This window comes from Borostomias antarcticus (assembly GCF_949987555.1).
Source record: "Borostomias antarcticus genome assembly, chromosome: 5".
NCBI classification, from domain to species: domain Eukaryota; kingdom Metazoa; phylum Chordata; class Actinopteri; order Stomiiformes; family Stomiidae; genus Borostomias; species Borostomias antarcticus.
Genome location: NC_140238.1, coordinates 31,546,165 through 31,571,444, shown reverse-complemented (window position 1 = coordinate 31,571,444; position 25,280 = coordinate 31,546,165). Strand labels below are relative to the sequence as shown.

The 25,280-nt window shown below is 45.9% G+C and overlaps 1 protein-coding gene across 1 annotated transcript; it reads right to left on the bottom strand.

Moving 5' to 3' along the window:
* Positions 1-19,458: 19,458 nt before the first annotated feature.
* Positions 19,459-20,868, bottom strand: LOC311308990 (inward rectifier potassium channel 2-like; the record flags this gene model as incomplete). Its single annotated transcript, XM_084438108.1, has 1 exon — positions 19,459-20,868. The coding sequence occupies exon 1, from the start codon at positions 20,791-20,793 to the stop codon at positions 19,459-19,461; it is 1,335 nt and encodes a 444-aa protein (XP_084294234.1). The 5' UTR covers positions 20,794-20,868.
* Positions 20,869-25,280: the final 4,412 nt, after the last annotated feature.

The window sequence follows — 25,280 nt, the reverse complement described above, 5'->3', positions numbered from 1 at the left end:
AGTAAGAGTCTGAGGGAGGGGGGCATGGAAGATCAACAGGTGCAACAGTCAACTACGATCTGTTGTAGATTTTGTTTAAAAGCAGTGAGTGATGTGAGGACCATAAGTTTGAGAGTGTTTTGTAAGGTGTTCCAATCATATGCTGCTGCAAATCGGAAGGCGTTGCGGCCAAAGACAGTGCGGGATTTGGGAATAGTGAGTCTGATGAAGTCACTGGACCTTAGGCTGTAGTCAGAGCTGAAGATGTGCAGAAGAGAGGATAGGTAAAGAGGTGTTTTACCAAGCATGGCTTTATAGATGAGCTAAAGCCAGTGAAGAAGCCGTCTGGTGTGATGTGAAGAGAGTCTACCAGATTATAAAGGTCGCAGTGGTGAGTGGTGAAGGGTGCGCCAGTAGCGAAACGAAGGGCAGAATGATGGAGTGTGTCCAGTTTCCTAAGGGCGCATTGAGATGCCATTCTTTAGATGGTATCGCTGTAATCAAAGATAGGCAGGAAGGTCATCTTGACAAGAGTGTGTTTGGCCGAGCGGGTGAAGGAAGCTTTATTGCGGTACAAGAAGCCCAGGCGGGCTTTGACTTTAGCTTGCAGGTGACTAATGTGAGTAGTGAAAGAGAGGGATGAGTCCAGCCAGATACCAAGGTATTTGTAGGAAGTAACAAACTCCAACTCAGAGCCGTCGGCACCGGTGATCTTAGGGAGACTGGCTTTGCCTTGTTTCCGTTCAAGGAGCATACATTTGGTCTTCTTAGTGTTGAGAAGCAGGTGGAGGCTGTGAAAAGACTGCTCAATAGAGGTGAGACTAAATTGCAAGGTGGATATCGCAGACTGGAGAGAAGGGCCCGCTGCATACAAGATGGTGTCATCAGCATACAGATGGATCCGGGAATTGCCAGCAGCCTTAGCGACGTTGTTGATGTAAATGAACAGCGTTGGGCCCAATATTGAGCCTTGAGGTACCCCTTTAGAGATGGTAAGAGGGTCAGACAAGATGTTTTCAGTCTTCACCTGCTGAACATGGCTAGTAAGGTAGCTGGCAAACCAGTTGAAACAATTGGAAGATAGACCAATGTTAGCAAGCCTTTGCAAGAGTATGTTGCACTGAATCAAACGCCTTGGCCAAATAAATAAAGGCAGCGACGCAGACCTGCTTGGAGTCCAAGGAAGTCACCATGTCATCCAAGACCTTAAGGGTAGCTGTAATGCACCCGTGGCCCGGCCGGAACCCAGACTGCAAAATGGACAGGATGTTGTTTGAGGCCAAGAAATGGCTGAGCTGTTTGTGAACCAACCTCTCCAGGACCTTGGCCAAGCAGGGCAAGATGGAAATAGACCTGTAGCAGTTGGGGTCAGAGCCAGAGCCACCTTTAAAGAGCGGGAAGACCAGTGCAGATGTGTAGATAGATAGATAGATGGCTCCCCTAGCACTGTGTACCAGTGTATTATTAAAATTAAATGATTGCTTAAAAAATGTATAATAAATGTGTAAAAGCAATATTTTTCCTATATAAACAATCATAAAGTTGCACATGCTAATATTCACCTAAAATAATGAAACACATTAGAGGTCTGTGGAACTCATATGTGTGCGCTTCTGTTCGAGCGTGGGCTACATCGATGTATTACCATGACAACAGACCTGGAAACAGGGGAACAGTAAGGGGTGGTGGGGGGCAAGGTTGATTCCAAGGAGCCTGCACTGACAGCATGGATGTATTAATAGAACTGGATAGGGTCACTCCATTCACTGACTGCTCGAAGAAGTGAAGATTGCATCATTGATACCTTTGACTGCACATGTCAAAGGTATCAGTGGCGCGTTTTTTTCAAAGATGGCGTGGTTCAATAGGGCTTCACTTTAGATTTTCGAATCACAACACAATCCGAAGCCTACCCCATCACAACTCTTCTCTGTCCAGACCCCGCAGTGGTGGAATGAACTGCCCACTGACATCAGGACAGCAGTTGCTGCCCTTCTTTCGCCGCAAGCTAAAAACAAATCTCTACAAGAAATATCTTTCCTCTTAATCATCTGTTGTAACTATTCTGCTACTCTTGCACGTTGGCTTTAGCACTAGATGCACTTAGTCACAAACGAGATGCACTTGTGAGCTCTGGTGAGTAGTAGTACACTGACTACCTATGTTAAATGCAATTAATGTAAATCGCTTTGGATAAAAGTGTCTGCTAAATGACTGTAAAGTAATTATTAGACAGACAGATAGACTTGAGGAAACTCACTGGAAGGGGTAGTGGTACAGGTCCAAATCTATGGACCACACCTGCCAAGAGCCGAGTTTCCACACATTGAGAAACTGAAGCAGAAATTGGTCACCATTGAGGACCAAGAACTGGAAGTAGCAGATGCACGTGTGGGCCCACAGCCACTCCCAACCAGGGAACACTGTGTCCAGGAAAACAAGGAGGGTGTTCTTCCTGCGTGCAGGACTAGAATGAGGAACTGATTAGTACCGATTAGATACTGTATATCCTCATACCAGATCAACTAGGGCTCATTTCCCCCTTCTGACACACAAGTGAAAGCATGCATAGGTGCGTGCTTGGCTGACATCTCGGAGTGGATGGTGACACAAAGGGCTGAAAATTAACACCCGCCACCGGCCAAATGCAGGTAAAATGTCCAATTGGCGACTAGATTTTGGAAGGCTATCTGAAAAAAAAAAAAACGCCGGTAGATTTTTTAATCTACAGTCCCCTTGGCAGGTGACTCACCGTGAGCCAAAAAGTTCATTTTCACCCCTGGTGACACGCCATCTCTGTACAAGGAGCGGCCATTTCTCCTCTGGCCACTCACTGTCTTTCACCACCTTCTCAAACATCTCAAAGAAGACATCTACTTCTCTCTCTTCAAAGGGTGGTAGGAAGTGACGCGCCCGGTTTATGTCAAAGCTCTAATCTCTCTAGTTCGGCGAGTAGGGCGAGACGCTGGATACACGGCCGCTTGTCTTCCGTCTCACCACACCCCCTTTCTCTTCTCCCGGGTTAAATTCAAATCCCCATGAGTCAGACCCGCCCCTAAGCCTCTTCAGACCAATCACCATCCCACACAATGACAGACACAGAGACTAGACGGATCCGACCGTGGCGGTTAGGGTTAGGGTTAGGTGAGTTAACCTTAGTTAACATAAATAACATTAGTAAATGGTTAATAGAGACATTAGTTAACTGTTACTTAATGCTTATTAACGCATTAACTATTGCTTATTAATGTACCCTTATTGTAAAGTGTTACCAATTAATGCTTCCAATTTTTTGACACACAGGGACCACATCATTGGTGGGGGACAATTACTGTGCACTTGTCCTTTTATTGAATTTCCCAAACAATGAGTCACCATCTTCATCAGCACCCTCACAGCCACCAGAATTGGGCAACACACCTTTGACTTTTAATGACCAGGTACCTGCCACTGCTTGCTGTGTGTTGTAAGGGAATGGCAACGCCAAGGGATCAGTGGCAGAACATTGATTACCTGAGACCTTGTGTAATGCTATACCCTTTCTCTCTCTCTCTCTCTCTCTCTCTCTCTCTCTCTCTCTCTCTCCTGTTACCTGCTTCTCTGATTGGACATGGAAAATGTGCCCTGTTTTCAATGCTGTACGCTAAACAGGGTCAATTACACTTGTTCTCCATCAGATGGATTAATCAGATCTTACTGTATTTCATACAGTAATATCTTATATTTAATTGAATACTTATGAAATTAAGTATTGAGAATACATGTACATGCTAGCATATGTTTTCTTATTCTTTCGAATTTTACCTATCCGTGTAAATTGCTGCTACTCTATTCATGGTGACTAATAAACTGCCATTACACAAATAAATGAAGCCACGTCACGTTTGGAATTATTTTTATTCTTAGGATCCTGTTTGGAACTTCATGTCAACGTTGGTTTTGTGTCCACTCTTCGCCTGTGGTCCTCATCACTGTCAACACGTTTCATCTCTGTCCTGTAGTACTGCCTGGTGTGTCTTCCTGAAGGACATGTGCCTAAACCCAGCATAAGACACCTCTGTAATCTCAGGAGACAGGAGAGAGAATTGCGGGATGACACAAATATTTAATCTCCTTGTGGAGAAGAAGCCTAGCCTAGCACAGCTGAATAAAGGAGACGAGTAGGCCTACCTTACATACACTCATCTAGACGAGTAGGCCTACCTTACATACACTCATCTAGACGAGTAGGCCTACCTTACATACACTCATCTAGACAAGTAGGCCTACCTTACATACATTCATCTAGACGAGTAGGCCTACCTTACATAAGTTCATCTAGACGAGTAGGCCTACCTTACATACACTCATCTAGACAAGTAGGCCTACCTTACATACACTCATCTAGACAAGTAGGCCTACCTTACATACACTCATCTAGACGAGTAGGCCTACCTTACATACACTCATCTAGACGAGTAGGTCTACCTTACATACACTCATCTAGACGAGTAGGCCTACCTTACATACACTCATCTAGACGAGTAGGCCTACCTTACATACACTCATCTAGACGAGTAGGCCTACCTTACATACACTCATCTAGACGAGTAGGCCTACCTTACATACACTCATCTTAAACAATGCATGGACTTATATTTCTTTCCGCTAGTTTCTCCTCTTTATATGTTGATGTTTCATAATCCCACATCATTATATATTAGGGTACATATATCAATCAATCAATCAAAGCTTTATTTGTATAGCGCATTTCATACCCAGAGGCAACACAATGCGCTTTACAGAGAACAAGGGAGGTGGGCATACGACCCACTCTCTACATATTCCAGAGGGAAGCAAAAAAACAGTAATCACCCGGTGGCCAGATAAGTGAGCTGTAAAAATTCTTCCCACATATATAATGTTTATACCATGTAAATACCATCACAGACAATGGGCTCTAGTCTAATGCTTTGATGTGTTGTTGTTGTTGTTGTGTGTGTGAGTCACACATGGGAGAGCACCATCCTCATTGACATACCCTCTGGGCCCCCGAGGGCCCCGTCCTCTGCCCCCCTCCCTGGGGCCTCTGCCCCCCTCCCTGAGCTGTATGTTACCATGGGAAACACAGCACCACCCCTCTGCAAGAGGAGTCACATTTTACACGGACAGGAGACTGAAGTCAAGAGGATAATCTAATCTAGGAAAAAAGAGAAGGTGATTTCAACCATCTGCTTTCGCCCAGGGGATTCAGTTGGCCTGGCAGAGAGGATGATTAAGGTTCCACTATCCCTTTTCAACCGGGTTCGGGCTCAATGTCACCACTGATTGGATCCTTTAATCTTGTTCAGTGTGAATTGAAAGTGCAAGTGAAGATCTGATCCTCTCTCTCCCTCTCTCTCTCTCTCTCTCTCTCTCCCTCGCCCTCTCTCTCTCTCTCTCTCCCTCTCTCTCTCTCTCTCTCTCTCTCTCTCTCCCTCTCTCTCTCTCTCCCTCTCCCTCTCTCTCCCTCTCTCTCTCTCCCTCTCCCTCTCTCTCCCTCTCTCTCTCTCTCTCCCTCTCTCTCTCTCTCCCTCTCTCTCTCTCTCTCTCTCTCTCTCCCTCTCTCTCTCTCTCTCTCTCTCTCTCTCTCTCTCTCTCTCCCTCTCTCTCTCTCTCTCTCTCTCTCTCTCTCTCTGTAGTCTTGTAATCCTCCTCCATCCAAGACAGGCCTGTTCCTTACAACAGCTCTCAGACAGCCACATCTTCTGCACCTGATTGGTTAAAATGGAAGAACTTAAGACACTGGGTTTTCCTAACACCTATTTAGCATGTCTGTGTACTTACAGTAAGTCGCAAAAGCCTGTTATGTTTTAGTGTATAACCCATGAGAATGGATAACATTTACGCTACGGAGGAATTTGGTAACCTCTCAGAGTAATTAGCAGGAGCAGTATTGGCGGTTAAAAGAGAGCAACACAGGCATCTCAAGTGACAAACAAATGTGGCATACCCAGCTGCACAGCCAGCTACTTACTTCCTGATCAGTAGCCAATAGTGCACTAGAAATAGACCGACACGGCACATGATAATCTCTCGTATAATATATCAACAAGCACAATGCCCTCCATCGGACAAGCTTATCTTCTACCCCTCCCTCCCAACCCTCCCTCTCTCTCTCCTCGTCGACACCTGACCGCTCTACCCATCCCGCTCACCTCTCCTCACCTCCCCTCACCTCCCTCGCTCCTCCTTAACCTCCGGGGGACTCCGAAACTGGCGCTGACGTCGGCGGTTGCCGGGGTGTTGCTGGGATGTCGCCGTGGTAACCCCACGTGGTCCACCCGCCGGCCCTGTGGGTCTCTCTCTCTCTCTCTCTCTCTCTCTCTCCTCCTTCCAGATAGAGGAGCAGGTGAGTATGGCCCCGGGAGACTCGCCCCTCCTCCGGCGGAAAGCTGAGGTCATGAGATGCATACATCACCTGGAATGGGATTATATGGCTTCCCTGCACTTTTGCTGCACTATGGCACTATTGAGCCGATCTGCAGTATTGTTTTGTAGTGTGTGTGTGTGTGTGTGTGTGTGTGTGTGTGTGTGTGTGTGTGTGTGTGTGTGTGTGTGTGTGTGTGTGTGTGTGTGTGTGTGTGTGTGTGTGAAACTGTTTGAACTGCTGCCATTCTTGACCAGGTCACTCCTGAAAAAGATTGTAATCTCAATACATGGGTCTAAACCTGGTTAAATAAAAGTGAATGAGAAAATGATAACCGCCTGAATTTATTGACATGGCAAGTCAATAGACTACTGGAGATTAAAGACTGATGCCCTTCATCAACAATTCAAGTGACAACCTCTTATGATACACCTACAGGTACATACTTTGACTAGGACAGACACACAAGTCCTGCGATGCACTCTTAATTAGAAACACATCGCCTCAGAAGAGCAGATATATGGATAGAGAGTGCAATGTTCCCTTTCCCAGATAGCAAGCGGGTGTGTAATGATTCTGGGCCATATATGGGCCGGAACTAAGCCACAAGGGCCAGATCTGGCCTGTATATGGCCCAGATCCGCTTGCTATCTGGGTTGTCATTCGGTACATTTGGTCTTTGGTATTTGGTTTTGCATGGTAGGTTTGAATAAGGTCAAGGATAATTGGAGGGACATCATCACAGTTATGTAACCATAATCAGACAAGCTAGAGAAATTACAGCTGACCCCTCACATGTCCTGCATGCAGAATACAAACTGCTCCCATCGGGCAGACGTTACAGAGTTCCAGTGAAAAACAAGAAACGACACCTCAACAGATACAAAAACTCCTTCATTCCACCCAGACAGCAATCCGATCTGGGCCATATACAGGCCAGATCTGGCACTTGTGGCTTAGTTCTGGCCCATATATGGCCCAGATCCGCTTGTAATCTGGGCATTATCAGTTAGTCTCTTAAACTCTGACCATAAGCAGTGTTGATTGTATTATGTATGAATGTATAAATCCACTTTAAACTTTAGGTTTGCACATGCCTATGCACTGATGTTTTGTTTTGTCCTTGTTATGGCACCGTATGTACGGTGCACTGTATGTATGTTTGCACTGTATGTAGCAGCCTGTATGTCCAAGACAAATTTCCCTCGGGACAAATAAATTAATCTTGAATCTTGAAGACTCAGGCTTTGATATGCACTGCTGCACGAAATGCACAGTGGATCATGTGGAGGCGTCTGGAGGTGTGATATGAAACAGAAAGGCATGAATGACAGCGTGAACGAAGCCAGGGCCGATGCGTTTCACTACTGGTGCTCCTGTACCCAGATACAACCAATATGCATTCTCAGTGAATGGAAAAGGCCTGTATTGTGTCCAACATGTCGTACCTGCCGCCGGGCTCTCCTCTTCCCCGAACCCTAAGGCCTGATTCATAGTCAACGTAAACAACGCAAGCTATGTTGTGAACGCAAGCTCCAACATGACTCGAGAGCTTGCGTTCTGTGTTTTGTTTTGTGGAAACACAAGGAATTGCACTTGGGTCAAGTGACAAATTTCGGCATGACACACGCAAGGACGCAACGAGATCTTGCGTGGCCTTGCGAAGCTTGCGTTGCTTGCGCTTATGTAGTTTGCGTCGACTATGAATCCGGCCTAAATCTAAACCCTAACCCTAAACCATGACCCTAACCCTTCCTGAGTTAACTGAGATGAGACCCTCAGCTGTCAATGATAGTGCCAATGTGTGTGTGCACACACACACACACACACACACACACGCACACACACACATACACACATGTTTTTTAACACACACACACACACACACACCACACACACACAACACACACACACACACACACATACACACACACACATGTTTTTGACACACACACACACACACACACACACACACACACACACACACACACACACCACACACACACAACACACACACACACACACACACACACACACCACACACACACACACACACACACACACACACACATTCGTGCTTGCCTGCCTGCATACTATTGTGCATGTGTACAGGCATGTGTGAGTGTGATCAGCATTCCAGATACCTAGTATTGTAGATCTCCCTTGCCACACACACACACACACACACACACACACACACACGCACACGCACACGCACACAGTGAGACGCATCAATGGAAAGAATCTCAGCACTGTTAGCCGTCGGCTGGTCAGTGCGACAGACTTCCTCAGTCGTGACAGACTTCCTCTTCAGCTCAGAGATGTTCGTCAACCTTGATGCGTCTTGCCAGGATATCTTCCCTTGATCAGATCCCTTGCTTAAAACCTGTTCTCTCCCTGAATCTCACACTAGACCCCCTCACAACTAAAGTAACTCCATCTCATAGCATGCCAGCACAGTGTGTCAGGAAAATGATCGTTCCAGATGGCAGCTGATCTAAATGACAGTGATATTTGAGGAGGTGCCATCAAGGCCTCTGCTCTGGGCACTGGTCAGTGCCCTACTGACTCCAACCCCAGACTTCTCATGTCCTCACATCACAACAATTCAACATCATTGAATTAACATGAATTGACTAACATAACTATTCCTTACTCATATTCTATAAGCTTCAGTGATCACTACCATTGTTTCGTGACTGTGGGGACCTGAACTACTTTACCTGTGGTGTGTGTGTGTGTGTGTGTGTGTGTGTGTGTGTGTGTGTGTGTGTGTGTGTGTGTGTGTGTGTGTGTGTGTGTGTGCGGTGCGTGTGCATGTGCATGTGCATGTGCGTGCGAACAGGGCAAACAGCTGTTGAATCAGATCTAGCAGGAGTCTTTTTATAACGATGCTAAACGGTTTAGCATTTCTGCCAGGACGAGTGTTTCAAAGGTGAACGGAAGACTCGGTCGTCGTTGAAGATGGCTCCTGAAGATAACAGCTGAGCCTGTCAACCCCGTGGCACTCTGTAGTGCATCCTCTTCATCGGTCGAGCTGTCCCTGCCAGACAGAAAGCCAGCCAGCTAGCCAGCCAGCCAGCCAGCCAGCCAGCCAGCCAGCCAGCCAGCCAGCCAGCCAGGGCTCTCTCTGCTACCAGAGTGGGGCTGCCAGAATGGGGCGGCTGTGGCTCAGTGGTAGAGTGGGTCGTCTAATGATCGTAGGGTCGGCGGTTTGAATCCCACCTCCTCCTGTTCAAAGTGTCCTTGGGCGAGACACTGAATGCCAAATTGCTCCCAATGAGCAGGCTAGCACCTTGCATGGCAGCTGGCTGCCATTGGTGTGAATGGGTGAATGAGAGTTAAAGCGCTTTGGATAAAAGTCCATTTACCAGCAGCAGAATGATAGCACTGCTGCTAGTCTTCAAGCTCCGCCAGAGACCTCATTCAATCCCCATGTCATAGACATTTACTGTACAGTAATTTACTGTGGTACAGTCACTGCTTCTGCATCTTGAAGGTGGAGGTATGAGGTGAGATATCGCAGCACAGAAACGGTCTGAATGAACGACCATATCTGCTAGCCTCGGTCGAACCGTGACATTCCCAGTAGAGTTTGACCTCGTTCTATCAAACGACAGGTCAGTCAGGATGTTTACTGGGGATCAACTTTCAGTGATCGCAGACGGTATCCTGCAGGAGTTGTCGGCTTCTCACAAGCAAGGATCAAATACACATCAAATATATCCCTTTGCTCTGCAGGTGCAGAACAAAGCGCCCTAGTTAAAAAGCCATCAGGAGGGAACAGTAACTCACTGATTTCATTGTTTATGAATGTTTATCATTTTAAGACCTATTTACACTCATCTGTTTCAGTCACACGTGCATATCTACTAGTAATTAGTAGATATGGTGGTTGTGATTTCAGACCAGATTTCATGTCTTTTATTTGCTTCAATAAGAGCATCAAATTAAGCTGCTATCTGATTGGATTGAAGGTCCCAAACTGTGATACATATAACTATTGAATCAGTTTCCCGTTATCTTCTGGATACATCTTGGAGAAAACCATTTTCTGTGGGGTCAATGTACTGCAGTCTGTCATACTGCTACATTTAGAATAGAGACCAAAGTAAATTGTTAAAATCATCCCCTTCATCTAAAAAATATGTTCCAGTACAAGTTGAATTTGAATTTATTCTTTTTTACTTTGAGTACAAAATCACACCGAAGTGCCTCAACGCACTTTACAACAAAATTAAAAACAACACAGAAATGAACAGACATGAACATGGACAGACAGACAAATGTGAAAACGCACGGAAGACAAAAAGACAAGCAATATACCGTACAAGCATCAAAGTACAGTGAAATAGAACAATATAAACAATAAACTTGTGCAATATAATATATAAATAGAACACTAATAAACATTGAATAGTGCAATAACAAATATCAAGGGACTTTTTCCGTCCCCTGGGCGGCCTGGCAGAGGTGATCTTGAATCATCCGTCCGTAATCCGCTGACTCATTCCCATCAGGGACCATGTGATCAGCTTTAATTCATTTTCAAGAAGATGGCTACCGAGATCATGACAACAAGCTTGCTTGTTTAAGCAACAATATCAAAATCAATCATCGAGCTGCTCAGTATCGGTTTTCACTTACATCACTTTAAAATGCTCAGACATGTCCTCATAGGGAATGAAATGATTTCTTCAGAGAATCTTAAAGAAAGGTTGAATGAATGAAAAACAAATGGCACATATATTAACCTCCATTGTGACAGAGCGTGCACGAGACAGTGATGAATGTTCACAATTATGCAATTTAAAGATAATAACATCAGCAGAAGATAACTGCAAGCAGTGGTCGCCCCGGGTCCTACAAACATACCCAGACCTGGGAAAGAGCAGGCGAACGACGGACAGTCCAAGGGACATAGATGCCAGGATGTAGGAAGTAGCCTGTATGTGGTAGGTACTGCCTGTATGTGGTAGATACTGCCTGTATGTGGTTGGCACTGCCTGCATTGTCGTAGTACTGCATTGCACATTTTGCAGCGTACTTCATTCATGTCCAAACTCTGTTTTGCTAAAATCTAATAAAAGTATTGTCTAGCCTACTGTATACAAAATGGCCGTCCAAAATAGTTGGCTTACCTCTTTAGCGTTAACAGCGCCAGGGCAGTGGGCTTGGCTTCTTTTTTTAGTTGAAAAAAGGGAGGATGGGGGGGGGGGGGGGGGATGGGGGAGGGGGGGGGGGTCTTGGTGATCTCTCCTGAAGAGGATAATGGGAGAGGAGCACATGTCCCCTCCCTGCACGATTAGCCAATCAGACAGCCAGAAGGACACGTAACAGAAGAACACTGCAGCAGAGGCAAGGAGCCTGTGAGAGGAGCTGGGAATCACACACACACACACAGCCCACTGGGAATCACACACACACACACAGCCCACTGGGAATCACACACACAGCCCACTGGGAATCACACACACACACACAGCCCAGCCAGAACACCCTGCCCTGGACCTGGGGGCAAACATGATGACACCCTACAGGCTGTCCTTTTTCTTTAGACCAGAGTGTAAAAGTACAGTATGAGGATGTGGAAATATATTTCAGAACTAATTAGATGCCAATATTAAATCGATTTGATGCTTCGAAAGGCTCAAAAATTGCATTTCCAATGAGTATTAGGTTAGAAAATACGATTTAACGTATAAACCACGCCCACTTCTGATTTCTATCTGAATACAGATACAGATAATTGTGTTGGTTGAAGAGATATTACAGATTAAACACTTGAATATTTTGCATAATGTTATTTTTTTATGCTGTATGCCATTTTTTCCGCTATCTTAGAATGTATCTCTTAGCTGTTAACACCCTATAAGAACACCTGTACCCTATACAGACACAAGCAATTTTGGACCAGTCGGACCAAAATTAATAAGATTACCAATGGATATAATAGGTTCCTACTACCGTAGGACCCCTAATTAACGTTAGCAACTTTCTCTGTTCTCAATTCAGTGAATTCAGAATTTCTCCTGAATGACACACACACATTTCATTGTTTCTGAATAGGTCAAGACATTGTCCAGACAACATGTTCCTCTCCTGAGTAATAAAGGTGTCATTGGCTTTAACACTCCACTGTGCACCAACTTTGACAGCGCATAAACCTGCTCTTGTCAAAACCCATTGAAATGAACCAGGTCCATAGCAACTTTTAGGAAAGTTACACTGCAGTAGCTTTTATGGGCCATCGGGTCACATTGAGGTCTTTCCTGTTGGAAATGGTATTATTGGCTTCATCCCTTCATGTCAAATCATAACACGGATTATGATATTAAACATGAACAGAATTTACATATAGACATATTTGTTTCCTGTATGAGCTATACTAGTATGATCTGAATAGACCTCATGTGCTGCAGACAGCCAAGTCCACTCCTCTTCAATCAATCAATCAATCAAAGCTTTATTTGTATAGCGCATTTCATACCCAGAGGCAACACAATGCGCTTTACAGAGAACAAGGGAGGTGGGCATACGACCCACTCTCTACATATTCCAGAGGGAAGCAAAAAAACAGTAATCACCCGGGGGCCAGATAAGTGAGCTGTAAAAATTCTTCCCTGACCCCTCTCAACAAGGCGATCGAGCAAGCTCCAGGAGTATGTTTGTCTACCGGCTAAGAACATTTATAAAGCAATACATTGCATTAAATTACATTTCAGAGTGAGAGAGGCTAAAAGCATCATAGGAGAGAGAATATTCTACGGACATGCTAAATCATCCACAGCAGACACAGGGGTATCTATCGGACTTCGGGAGGTCTGCTGGTGACAGTGGGGCATCCACTGGACCTGGTTAGAAGATAGGAGGGAGAGAGAGAGGCACTAGGGAGAGGGAAGGCAGAGGGAAGACAGAACAGGGTTAGTAGCACATAGAGCCATACAGACCACACAGATATTGAAACAGGCAACCTGGGGCAAGCTCCTGGAATATATTTGTCTAATGGCTAAGAACATTTAAAGAACAATAAATAACATTAAATTAAATTTTCGGAGCAAGAAAGGCTAAGAGCATCAGGTCCAGGCCTAAGCCGGGCCCTGCTGTGTTTAGAAGAAACGGAGAGGAATCCTGTTTGATAGTAACACAGGAAGTTTGTCAAACATCAGCATCCAGGCTGGTGTCACACTTACAGCAACCTCAGACAACTTTGTACAAAGTAGAGACAACTATACTTTGTATAGTGTTGATGTACCAGATTCAGCAAGGGACGCAACACAGCCAGTCAAATCAACTGCTCACCTGGGCTATTCATAATGCTAAACAGACATTGTTGCGCTATGCGACGTATCTGAGAGCATGCCACTGACACTGCCCACAGATACAGACTGACAGTTAGGTACGGTAGATGTGCAATGTCTCTGCAGAGAAATATTTTGAAATTAGGAATTTGTCTCAGGGCCAAATTAACAGAGGAGGAGAGCAGGAGGGGAGGAGAGGAGGAGAGGAGGGGAGGAGGGGAGGAGGGGAGGAGGGGAGGAGAGGAGAGGAGAGGAGGAGGAGGGGAGGAGAGGAGGAGGGGAGGAGAGGAGGAGAGGAGGAGAGGAGGAGAGGAGGATGGGAGGAGAGGAGGAGGGAAGGAGAGGAGGAGAGGAGGGGAGGAGGGGAGGAGGGGAGGAGAGGAGGAGAGGAGAGGAGGAGGAGGGGAGGAGGGGAGGAGGGGAGGAGAGGAGGAGGGGAGGAGAGGAGGAGAGGAGGATGGGAGGAGAGGAGGAGGGAAGGAGAGGAGGAGAGGAGGAGGGAAGGAAGGGACACGTTGACACGAAATCCCAGGCTGATGAAGTGCTCTCACTGTCCTGCTCCTCCCTCATCGTCCAGAGGGCCCCAGCCTCTCATAGACACAAAACTGTGTCTGTTGTGCCGAGCTGTTTATGTTCACACCTTAACCCTTGGGTCGAAGCTGAATCCCTCGAGCGCAGATGCTAACACCCGGTCTGCTAATTGAGGCTAGCCAACTACGAGACGAGATACACGTACCAACGTTGAGCCAGGCCGACCCAGCCATATTCCAGCAGTGGACCAGTGATCAGCATTATAGTGCTGTGACTGGGTGGTGTCGGTCCATTCTAGAATCCAGTCCAAACTGATGCGCTGGTCCGGGATGGTGGGCGGAGGAACTGCTCGTTTGGTTTCTCCGATACTGCGGGAATCTGAGGGTTCGGCAGCGCGAGGCTTTGTAGAAAGCTCGTAGAAAGAAGTTCATGCCCTAGAAAATGTGCAGAGGCATTTAGAAGATGAAGAGATACCATGAAAAGATACCGTTACCGCTAACCAAAGATATATTACCGAACGGGCCTACCAGGCCCAGGGGCCCAAGAGCTCAGGGGGCCCTTTCTTGTGGCATAGTCAAAGGGTTTAGTCATTCATGTCAATAACAAGTCACAATAAATAAATTATCATGTTACTTTTTAAAATGAGTGTTTATCTGTAGTACTTTAGAGGGGCTGAGTACTCCATGCAATATGGGCCCTTCAACGGTTTTGGGCCCATAGTTGAGACATCCAAAAAGCAAGTCCTCCCCACTAGGTCCCTCGAGTCAAAACCGAGCTGGTAAAGCTGCTTTTATTGTAAGATTTCTCTATTTATCTTCAAATTGGATTTGGATGCCGTCTCATTGGGCAAATTCAAAAAGGCGATAAATGAAATGGGTGGGGGGCCCTTTATGTGTCTGTGCCCAGGGGCCCATCATTTCATAATCCGTCTATGCCGCTAACATTCCCAACCTGCGCTCTGAGGATGTTTGGTCTGATAATGTGGAAAAAACCCTGGGGCCATACCCGGTCTATGAGCACGAGCCAATCAGATCAGCTCACTGCCTCCCCGTCAATCTGATCGATCCTCTAAGTTGTCCTTCCTCCCAGCCTGGGATGGAAACCTGCTATATTTGCTGACAAATGTTCTTTTGCGGAAACGTGGAATAGATCATCCGCTGATTATAGTCCACTTTGACTCTCCTCATGTTTGAGTGTGTGTGCGTGTGTGTGTCTGTGTGTGTGTGTGGGTGTGCGTGCAGTGCAGTGTCTAGTCTAGTGTAGCTGCATGTCCTCTCCAGGGTCAGCGGTGTTACGCAACCTGCCTGGTCCAGAGAACAGGACTCCATCAGCTTTTATTACCACCATCTGTGAGAGGAACAAGTCACCCACGAGATTGATAAACCCAGAATAAAAATCTCACCATGAAAGATTTAGCTGAGGGAAGGGGGGGGGGGCTTTACTGTGTATGAGAATCGTTCACTTTGCTTGAATATCATATGAATGATGTGCAATACGCCCTCAACTAAGTACAGTAATACTTTAAAACCTTGACACCATCTCGTGACAGACTGCATTTCAGAATAACCTCCCGTAAGTGTCCTCATTTTCCACACTTTGACGATAGGACAGTGAAATATTTTTTTCCGTGTCTGTCTTTGAAAATGACTTCCAGCGGAGGTGACCAATATAGCTTAAGCTCTCTCTGGACTTCACATAAGTTTGAGTGAGTGTGTTTGGTGAATGACTGTAAACGGACGGTGTGAGCTGTGCCAGAGAGCAGCGCGGAATCTGGGCCATGGGTCTAAATTAGCGGAGTCTCTTCCACGGCCGCATCTAAAACAGTCTATCAGGTCCTCGCTCCACAACTCCAGATGTCACATATGTAGGTCAAAAAACGAGCTCCGTTGGAAATATCTAGCCCTGTGGATGTACATTTACAAACACATTTACAAACACATGGTTCCCAGATAGCAAGCGGATCTGGGCCATATAGGGGCCGGATCTGGCCTGTATATGGCCCAGATCCGCTTGCTATCTGGGTTGAACTACTCGAGGCTACGAAATTGGACTGCTTAGTCTTTATGTCCGAGGGTCAAGTAGGCCTACAGTTCGCACACATACAGTACAGCAAGGTAGTGTTCAGATTTCAAGGGTTCACATTTCAATCTGTCATCGTGTTTTTGAGAATCTCTGGTTTTATTGAAAATAACAGAATAAAACGAGACAACATAGTATCTTCAACAACTGCAATATCAATATATCTGACATTATATTTCACAATATAAAAATCTGTACAACCACTGGTTTGTGCAGGACATTAGGAAGACCCTGATAGAAAAATAACGACCTAAGTAGGGATGTACAGAGAACAGATGAAATGCCAACAGATGCCCAGATAGCAAGCGGATGTGTAATGATTCTGGGCCATATATGGGCCGGAACTAAGCCACAAGGGCCAGATCTGGCCTGTATATGGCCCAGATCCGCTTGCTATCTGGGAGGACTCTCCTCATCTCTAGCAGTGATGAGCCTGGCATCACCACACCAAACACATAAGCTGTGTTCGGAATCGCTCTCACTATATAGTGCACTATAAAGGGCGTCAGCCATTTTGTTTGTAGTGTCCGAATTCTCCACGGAATTTTCATTCCCTATATAGTCCACTATTTATTACCCACAATTCACCTTGATTTGCAGGGAACAGTGCATGTACCCTACATTTTATCCGTTCCCTAGGTAGTTCACTACATTGTGAACCCTATATAGGGAATAGGGAGTGAGGGAACGAGGGAGCGATTCCGAACACAGCTATACTGTGTTTCTGCCTTGCATGGAAACCATCACCTGCCAAATAGTGAGCGTGTGAGAAATGTCTAGGTTGACACATTTTGTAAGATTCAGCGCTTTATCATCAAAAGATGTAAAGCTAATTTGTAAAGACTATAATCCTATAGCTATTATGTGCGACTAAGTTATGACTGTATCTGCCTGCCTGCCTGTCTGTCTGCCTGTCTGTCTGTCTGTCTGTCTGTCTGTCTGCCTATCTGTCTGTCTGCCTGTATTTCGGTCGGTCGGTCGGTCGGTCGGTCGGTCAGTTGGCCTGTCTGTCTGCCTGCCTGCCTGTCTGTCTGTCTGTCTGTCTGTCTGTCTGTCTGTCTGTCTGCCTGTCTGTCTGTCTGCCTGTCTGTCTGTCTGTCTGTCTGTCTGTCTGTCTGTCTGTCGGTCGGTCAATCGGTCAGTTGGCCTGTCTGTCTGCCTGCCTGTCTGTCTGTCTGTCTGTCTGCCTGTCTGTCTGTCTGCCTGTCGGTCTGCCTGTCTGTCTGTCTGTCTGTCTGTCTGTCTGTCTGTCTGTCGGTCGGTCAATCGGTCAGTTGGCCTGTCTGTCTGTCTGTCTGATTTCTGCCTGCCTGTCTGCATGCCTGTCTGTCTGCCTGGTATGTGCATGAATGATGAGTTATACATGTGTTATACATATATGTACCTCCTCAGCCTCTATGACCAGATCTCCTTAGCCTCTATGATCGTATCTCCTAGCCTCTATGATCGTATCTCCTCAGCCTCTATGATCGTATCTCCTCAGCCTCTATGACCGTATCTCCTCGGCCTCTATGACGGTATCTCCTTAGCCTCTATGATCGTATCTCCTAGCCTCTATGACCATATCTCCTCAGCCTCTATGACGGTATCTCCTAGCTTCTATGATCATATCTCCTAGCCTCTATGACGGTATCTCCTAGCCTCTATGACGGTATCTCCTAGCCTCTATGATCGTATCTCCTAGCCTCTATGATCGTATCTCCTAGCCTCTATGATCGTATCTCCTAGCCTCTATGATCGTATCTCCTTAGCCTCTATGATCGTATCTCCTAGCCTCTATGACCATATCTCCTCAGCCTCTATGACGGTATCTCCTAGCTTCTATGATCATATCTCCTAGCCTCTATGACGGTATCTCCTAGCCTCTATGACGGTATCTCCTAGCCTCTATGATCGTATCTCCTAACCTCTATGATCGTATCTCCTAGCCTCTATGATCGTATCTCCTAGCGTTTATCTCAAAACGATACACAAATCAAGGGCCCGTTCAGAAATAACCACCAGACCCTCCACAGCCAGAACAAACAAAGTGAACAAACCTCCCTCCGGTCAACATGGCCGACATGCCCAAAACACTGATCTGCATAGAGCGTAGGCTACATCAACATGACTTCATTGTGACAACCTCCATCTACAATTAGGACATGTTTGGGTTTCAATCCAGTACTGTAACAAACAGACGAGTTATGGTTGTCATACTTATTTACATTTGGCTTTGGGTAGTTGAATAGTCTCTACTGTTATGGGGAAATTCTCTCTTTGGAGGAGGAAAGTGCATCATAGCTTTGGATAACACACAGAAAGAAGCATGTTACTCTATTACTTTTGAAATAAATAAAGTATCTCTCCATTTACTTTCATTCAAAATGGATATTTTAACAATAATACATTTTGGCTACTAGATTTCTCACTAACCATAAAATATGTAACTTAGCAGCACTTGTCTTTAACATTCATTTGCTCAATCACTTCCAACCCAGTTAATCTGCTTCCTGCAGACTTTTTTTCTGAAATATAGGCTACTAACCCTGGACCTTATTGCACATAAAAGCTGGTTGCAATAAAATGGCTAGTCTTAAATATCCCCTCCCCACACACTGAGATGTTTCATAATGCCCCTTCGTGTGTCTCTTGCACTTTGTGCTGTGTCAATACCAAATCTCAAATATGGAGCCTCCATTAGAAGCTGCCTTCAAGGGTAACCGAGACTTGCTTTAAGGGTCACGTTGCAAACGATGCTATACTTAGACAAGAAGTAGATGGATTGAGCAACATATTATACAGTGCGGAGAGCATGTACTCATGATCTACTGTAAAGAGCTACATGCGAAGACATCGCACTTGCACACGCAAGCAAACACACACACGCACACACACACGCACGCACACACACACACACACACGCACACACACGCACACACACGCACACACACACACACACACACACACGCACACACACACACACACACACACACAACCAAACATTGCAGATACTGTAGTAAGCATGTTACTTAACCCATCTCATTCCTGTAACTCCACAGAACAAATTTCAGATTTCTTATCACCTCCTACCAAATGAGTGTTAAGAAAATAAATAATATATTACATATTTCTTGTCTATTCCCTACAGCTTTGTGTCTGAGTGTCTAAACTAGACAATAACACTCAACCTAACATCCCTCATATTTCTGATTCTCTTCTCAGTGGCCTAGCATCTGAAGGCATGCTATCCTGATTGTGTTCATATTCTGAGACCGTGTTTGTGTCTTCAAGTGTTGCATTCTCAACGCCACAGTCATCCTCCTCCTCCTCCTCCTCCTCCTCCTCCTTCCCCTCTTCATCAAACTCCTCCTCCAGCTCCACTTTCTCCAGGGCCACCTCATTCTCATAACAGAAGGAGTTATGGGAGCTGGAGGCGATGGACTTCTTTTCGGCCAGCTCCCTGGCGCTACAGAGGGGCGTGCTGGGCACCTCGTAGGTGTGTTCGAAGCGAGAGTAATCCACCTTGTAGTAGTTCTTCTCCTCAAAGAGCACCGGCTCGAAGCGATGACCCCAGAGGATCTCGCTGGCGATGTACGAGCTCCGACACTGCGTGGTCATGGCGGTGGCCTCCACCATGCCCTCAAGGATGACCACGATCTCAAACTCGGACGTCTCCAGCTCCTGCCGGCTCATCTCGTAGAAGGGGCTGCCCTCGTCGATCTCGTGGACGATGGTGATCGGGGACACCAGGAAGATGCGGTCCACGCCGCTGTCGAAGCCCACGTCTATGTCCATCTGGTCCATGGGGATGAACTCCCCCTCCGTGGTGGTGCGGGACTTGAGGAGCTGGGCCCGGACGTGGGCCTCCACCAGGTGGCTCTTCCTCAGGTTCCCCACGCGCCACATCAGGCACAGCTTACTGTCCCTCATGGCCACCGTGGCGTAGTGGCTGAACACAAGGGTCTCGTTCCTCTTCTTGGGCTTGGCCATCTTGGCCATGACGGCTCCGATGATGAAGGCGTCGATGATGCATCCCACAATGCTCTGGAACACCACCATGAAGACGGCGATGGGGCACTCCTCCGTGACGTAGCGGTAGCCGTAGCCGATGGTGGTCTGGGTCTCCACGGAGAAGAGGAAGGCGGCGGTGAAGCTGTTCACGTTAGAGACGCACAGCGGACTCGCACTCTCCAGGTCGCCGTAGGAGAGAGCCACCAGCCAGAAGACGAAGCCGAAGAGGAGCCAGGACAGGAGGAAGGACAGGCAGAAGAAGAGCAGCATCCAGCGCCAGCGGATGTCCACGCAGGTGGTGAAGATGTCGGCCAGGTAGCGCTGGCCCTTCTCACTCATGTTGACGAAGTGCACGTTGCAGTGGCCGTCCTTCTTGACGAAGCGGCTCTGGGGCTGGTGGCGGGTGTGCACCTTGGCCGAGCGGCCGTTGCCGTAGCCGTTGGGCACCGCGATGGTGGCCAGCCTCATCCCGTCCTCGTCCGAGGACACAACGCTGTACCGGTGGGTCCGCACACTCCCCATGGCGTCCGCCTGGGGGGTCTGGGCTGCTTCTGCTTTGGAAAACAGTCTGAGTTTCTGGTAGAAGCGTTGGAGAAACAGTTTCGGGCTCTCGCGGGGACCGACGCACACAGGAAATGTGGAGGTCAGGACAGGATCCTGCGAGGGGGGGGTGGGAGGTTGGGGGGCGGGTGGGGGTTGGGGGGGTGGGGGGGTACTGGGCAGCGCCCTGGACCGCTCCGGGAGAGTGCACCGCCGCAGGGGCCTGATCAGTCCTCTCCCTTGGGCGCTTTGGACCTCATCAGTGAAGTGGGCTGTGGAAATTACAGGCAGAGAGAAAAGCGGTGTTAGACTAATTGGCGGAAACCAGAGGAAAGATCAGTGCCTGACGGTCTGGGGTTACCTGCCGTCTAAATAATGCATCTGACTGTCACCGTTGCCGGCGCACACCTTGCTTATTAGAAGTAGAAAACGCTATATATCATAGCAAAATGATTGAACTGGGTAGAGGCACACACACATTTTTATTTAAGCGCCATGGCTGTTGAGAGGGTGAAACACCTGGGTTGCCCTGCTTTATGTAAGTATTAATGTAGGGTAGGTTTGTCCACTGAGAACGGAGTCAAACTAGGTCAAGGTCAAGTTCAGCAAGGCAAGAGGCTAGACAACCTGCTTTTGAGGTACATTTTCACGGTATAGTACAACGATATGCTCATGACATATCCCGACAGTTTCTAAGTGACAGCACGAATTCAATATTGCACATGACTAAATAGTGTAATAGTTTATTAATGAGCCTGGCAGCTCTTGAACGCAACGGTAACCTTTAATGCAACACAGCAACAGGGGCAGCTAAATTAGAAAAAAAAACAATTGTCTGGCCTCTACCCAGCCTGGGAGGCGTCCCAGCACAGGGCACAACAGGCTTAAGGCCACCAGAAGTCATGCCACCCAGTTCCAAAACAACTGTCATTGGATCTACCTTCAAACTGCCTTGGACGAGACGTCAAAATGTCATTCTGATACGGTCCCGATTTATTCCTGTCAAAGCCTGTGGGTTCATAATATGATTTCTGATATACTATGACCCCTTTTACCCATGAGAGTGGACTGGATGTGTATCAGTTCTCATGCTACAGTACCTAAACATGGACACTTCCTAGGTTAAGAGCATTACATGTTCCATCGTCTCACTGTAGGCACGAAGTAAATAACAGCTCTGAAGTAAGAAATGCTGATTCAGAGATTGCACCATTGAAAGTACATCTGTGTTCTAAAGAACTGGACTGGATATATATTGTACGGGACATGAGTCTTAACTCTTTCTTCGTCGTTGTTTGTCTCCTATAATGATATAATTGCTAGACCGACCAGGAATAGCAACTTGCACTAAGGCACTTGCCCTATAGGGAGTACTGGCCTTCACTCATCAGAACCCAGGGGAGTAAGTAAGCACTTTGTTTACATGGGCTGAGCTTGTCTGTAAAAATGCAGTGGACTTAGTAATTATCAGTAGGAATATTCACAGCATTTGTACAGCATATACATAACAAATGCTACTATTTTGGTATTTTAATGGAAGGCAAATTCATTGACCAAGTTGATTTCACTTTGCTTTTACATAGTCCTTTTAATCCCCAGGGGTGTCGCCAGGAATTTTGAGACCAATGAAAAGATATTCCACTGAGCCCCTAAAATATTGATTAGTGGCAACTGCATGGTGATTGGAAAGATTGGAGGAAAAAGTGAATGAAACATGGCATGAAAATCTGATGCTCTTGCACACTGCAAACAAAACTTTCAGCAAAGTAAAGTTAACAAGTTTTAGCTGTGTGACGAACTGTCTGGGTTTTGCTGGCCGCAAAATAATTACTTAATTTGATAATGACCTTGAATATGAATTAGGCCTAAGTGAGTTTGACTATGAAGTTTCTTTGAGACACTTTGTTAGCAGGCTTGCCAGCAAATTTGCACGATCACTCCCCATGGAATAAAATCATGTTTTCTCATTATGGCTTTCAGCTCGGGCAGCAAGATAAGAAGTTAATTTTTGGAGAAATGTAAAAGCGTGAATAATGAGCAAGCTCTGGAGGCCTCCAGCTATTATTGTAGCTAACTCAGCGATCACCTCCTCAACCTTCCTTCTCCAAAGGCATAGTCTCTTTAAACGTTCCCTTACTTCTTTTACTAACTTTATATAGGTCTCTGGGGTCCTCAAAACATATCTTTTTTTGCTGAAAATACAACTCAGATTAAACATTCTGGCATGCCTCTATACCATTCTGTTTCTGTCCTATTCTGGATGCCCCCCCCCCCTCCAAAAATAGCTAATGCAGCATGACTTTTGTTAACACATTTTGTTCAACTTTTTTTCAGATGGAAGGCGGTTAGTCTGGGGCCATTCGCTTTGCATTGTAGATCTGGTCCAGACAGGTCAAAGGTCAGGTTGAATCTGCAGGACACCCCTAGGACTCAGCGGATATGGACGTCAAAAAACTTGTCAATTAAATTGCTGATGCAGAACCTTATGTGGTCGCTTCAAAAATGTCATCTTATGGACCCCACACGTTTCTTCGAGCACTTCTTGGAATACTTTGTTTGGTTTGTCCATTTTTATTATATCTCAACAAACCGATCACAAGCTGATACCAAACTGGAGAGTTGGGCTGTAGACAGGGTCAGACTCTGATAGTGAATGGGGATCAGGCTCAGCTGCCCTGAGGGGAGATTAGGGGGCAGTAGAATTGTAATGAGCACTGTCCAGACATCAGAACAGGAGGCAGATCTGAATGGCTTGTTGAATCACGTCTTCTGAATTTGGCTGCCCACAAAGAAACTGACTTTGTCTTATCTCACAGTTTGTTTTCATTGTTTGCTTGTTTGTTTGTTTGTTAGTAGGCCCATCAGAGACCCAAACATATATGTGATGCTGACGCACTGAAAAAGTGACTGTTTCATAACAGGGGACCTTTACAAAAAATAAAATGTCTGTGTCCTTAATGGCCATGAAAGCCCTATCCATCCATCCTGAATCATTCCATCCCTTCCCTTCTTTATGACGCCCAGGAACACGTCACAATAACCTGCACCTGCAACAAATGAGTTGATCTCTGAGTTTCACCAAGACTCTCCTTACTCCTAACCTCGCTAGGCTCTCCCTATCCCAATTGACGGGTGCGTCCAATGCACCTCATAAACATAGCGTCCCATTTATTTTCCCTTGTATTGAACAAGTCATATGGGCTTAACATCTAGTATTGGTCGAAACGATAGTAAACAACTCACCTACTAAACCACACATAAGATTGGCTCAAGAGGAAAATTCAGGGAGGATTAGTGGCCTTGGCTACTAATGTTAATATAACCCGCTGTACACACAGGGACAAGACAACCCTCTCTCATTCTGATTATTCTGATTCACACCAGTCCTTATCCCACCTGTTTAAGGCTGTTTGATTTGTCTACACAGGACGGAGCTTAGCTGCACAACCTGCGATTGTTTGTTTTGCTTGTGTACAATTAGGGCGACCAGCAGAGGCAGATGGAAACTGGTTACATAAAGCCGCTCTCTCCAATATTGCGCAGATCAATCATTTATATTCAATATTCATCACTAGTCCGCTGTAACAGGACTTCAGAAGTTTCAGTTGCTCTTATATAGTTAACAAATAATCATAATTCAGTCAATAAAATCCATGTTCTCTAACTGTAAATGCTGATAAATAAACATGCATAGGCGAATCTTAAATGTTGATTTGTGATGTGGTGTGATTTCTATAGATAGATACAGATATGGAGTGTCTACCAGTATTGAGTTAGGGCTACTTTACGTCTAATAAAATGGCCTACAATTCAGTTTATTCAGCTTCAATTTTATGGTAATAAATCTACATCCATCGTGCGCACTATAGATCAGCTGCGCAGCTGAATTCCCGCTGCGTTCTGCTGTAAATAAACAGGTTCACCACTAGGAGAAATCACAAGCACTGCATGTCTGCACAATAAAAGCCCCATCCATTCAATGTGTGCGCTGCAAAAGCTTCGGAGTTTTTTAATCTGTTTCTGAATCAAATTAGCTGTGTACGGCGTGAATAATAATATGGGGGATGCAGATATCCAATCTATTGTGAGTTTGAAATGGAAAACATTTAATATTTCTGCATTTCTGTATTCCACTAGACCTTGCATATTCTTAAGAGAGAAAAAACGCATCATGAATGAATAAGTCTTACCTGTTGGGTCTTTTAGAGGAAATAAAATACATCCCAGAACAGCAAGTTATATAATCCACAGTTGAATTACTTCCTTTTGTAATGTTCTAACCCAAATTAATCTGTTAATGTCAGACATTGCAGTTTCTGTCATAGCCCTCTTCAGCAAGTAGGCTACTGAAGAAGCTACTTTGCTTTGCATGGACGTACTTTAAAAACATATGCTTCTATCTCCGCCCTAATTCAATAGACAGCCAATGAAAACGCGCAGCGCTTGTTTGACCGTCAGAATATTCACGT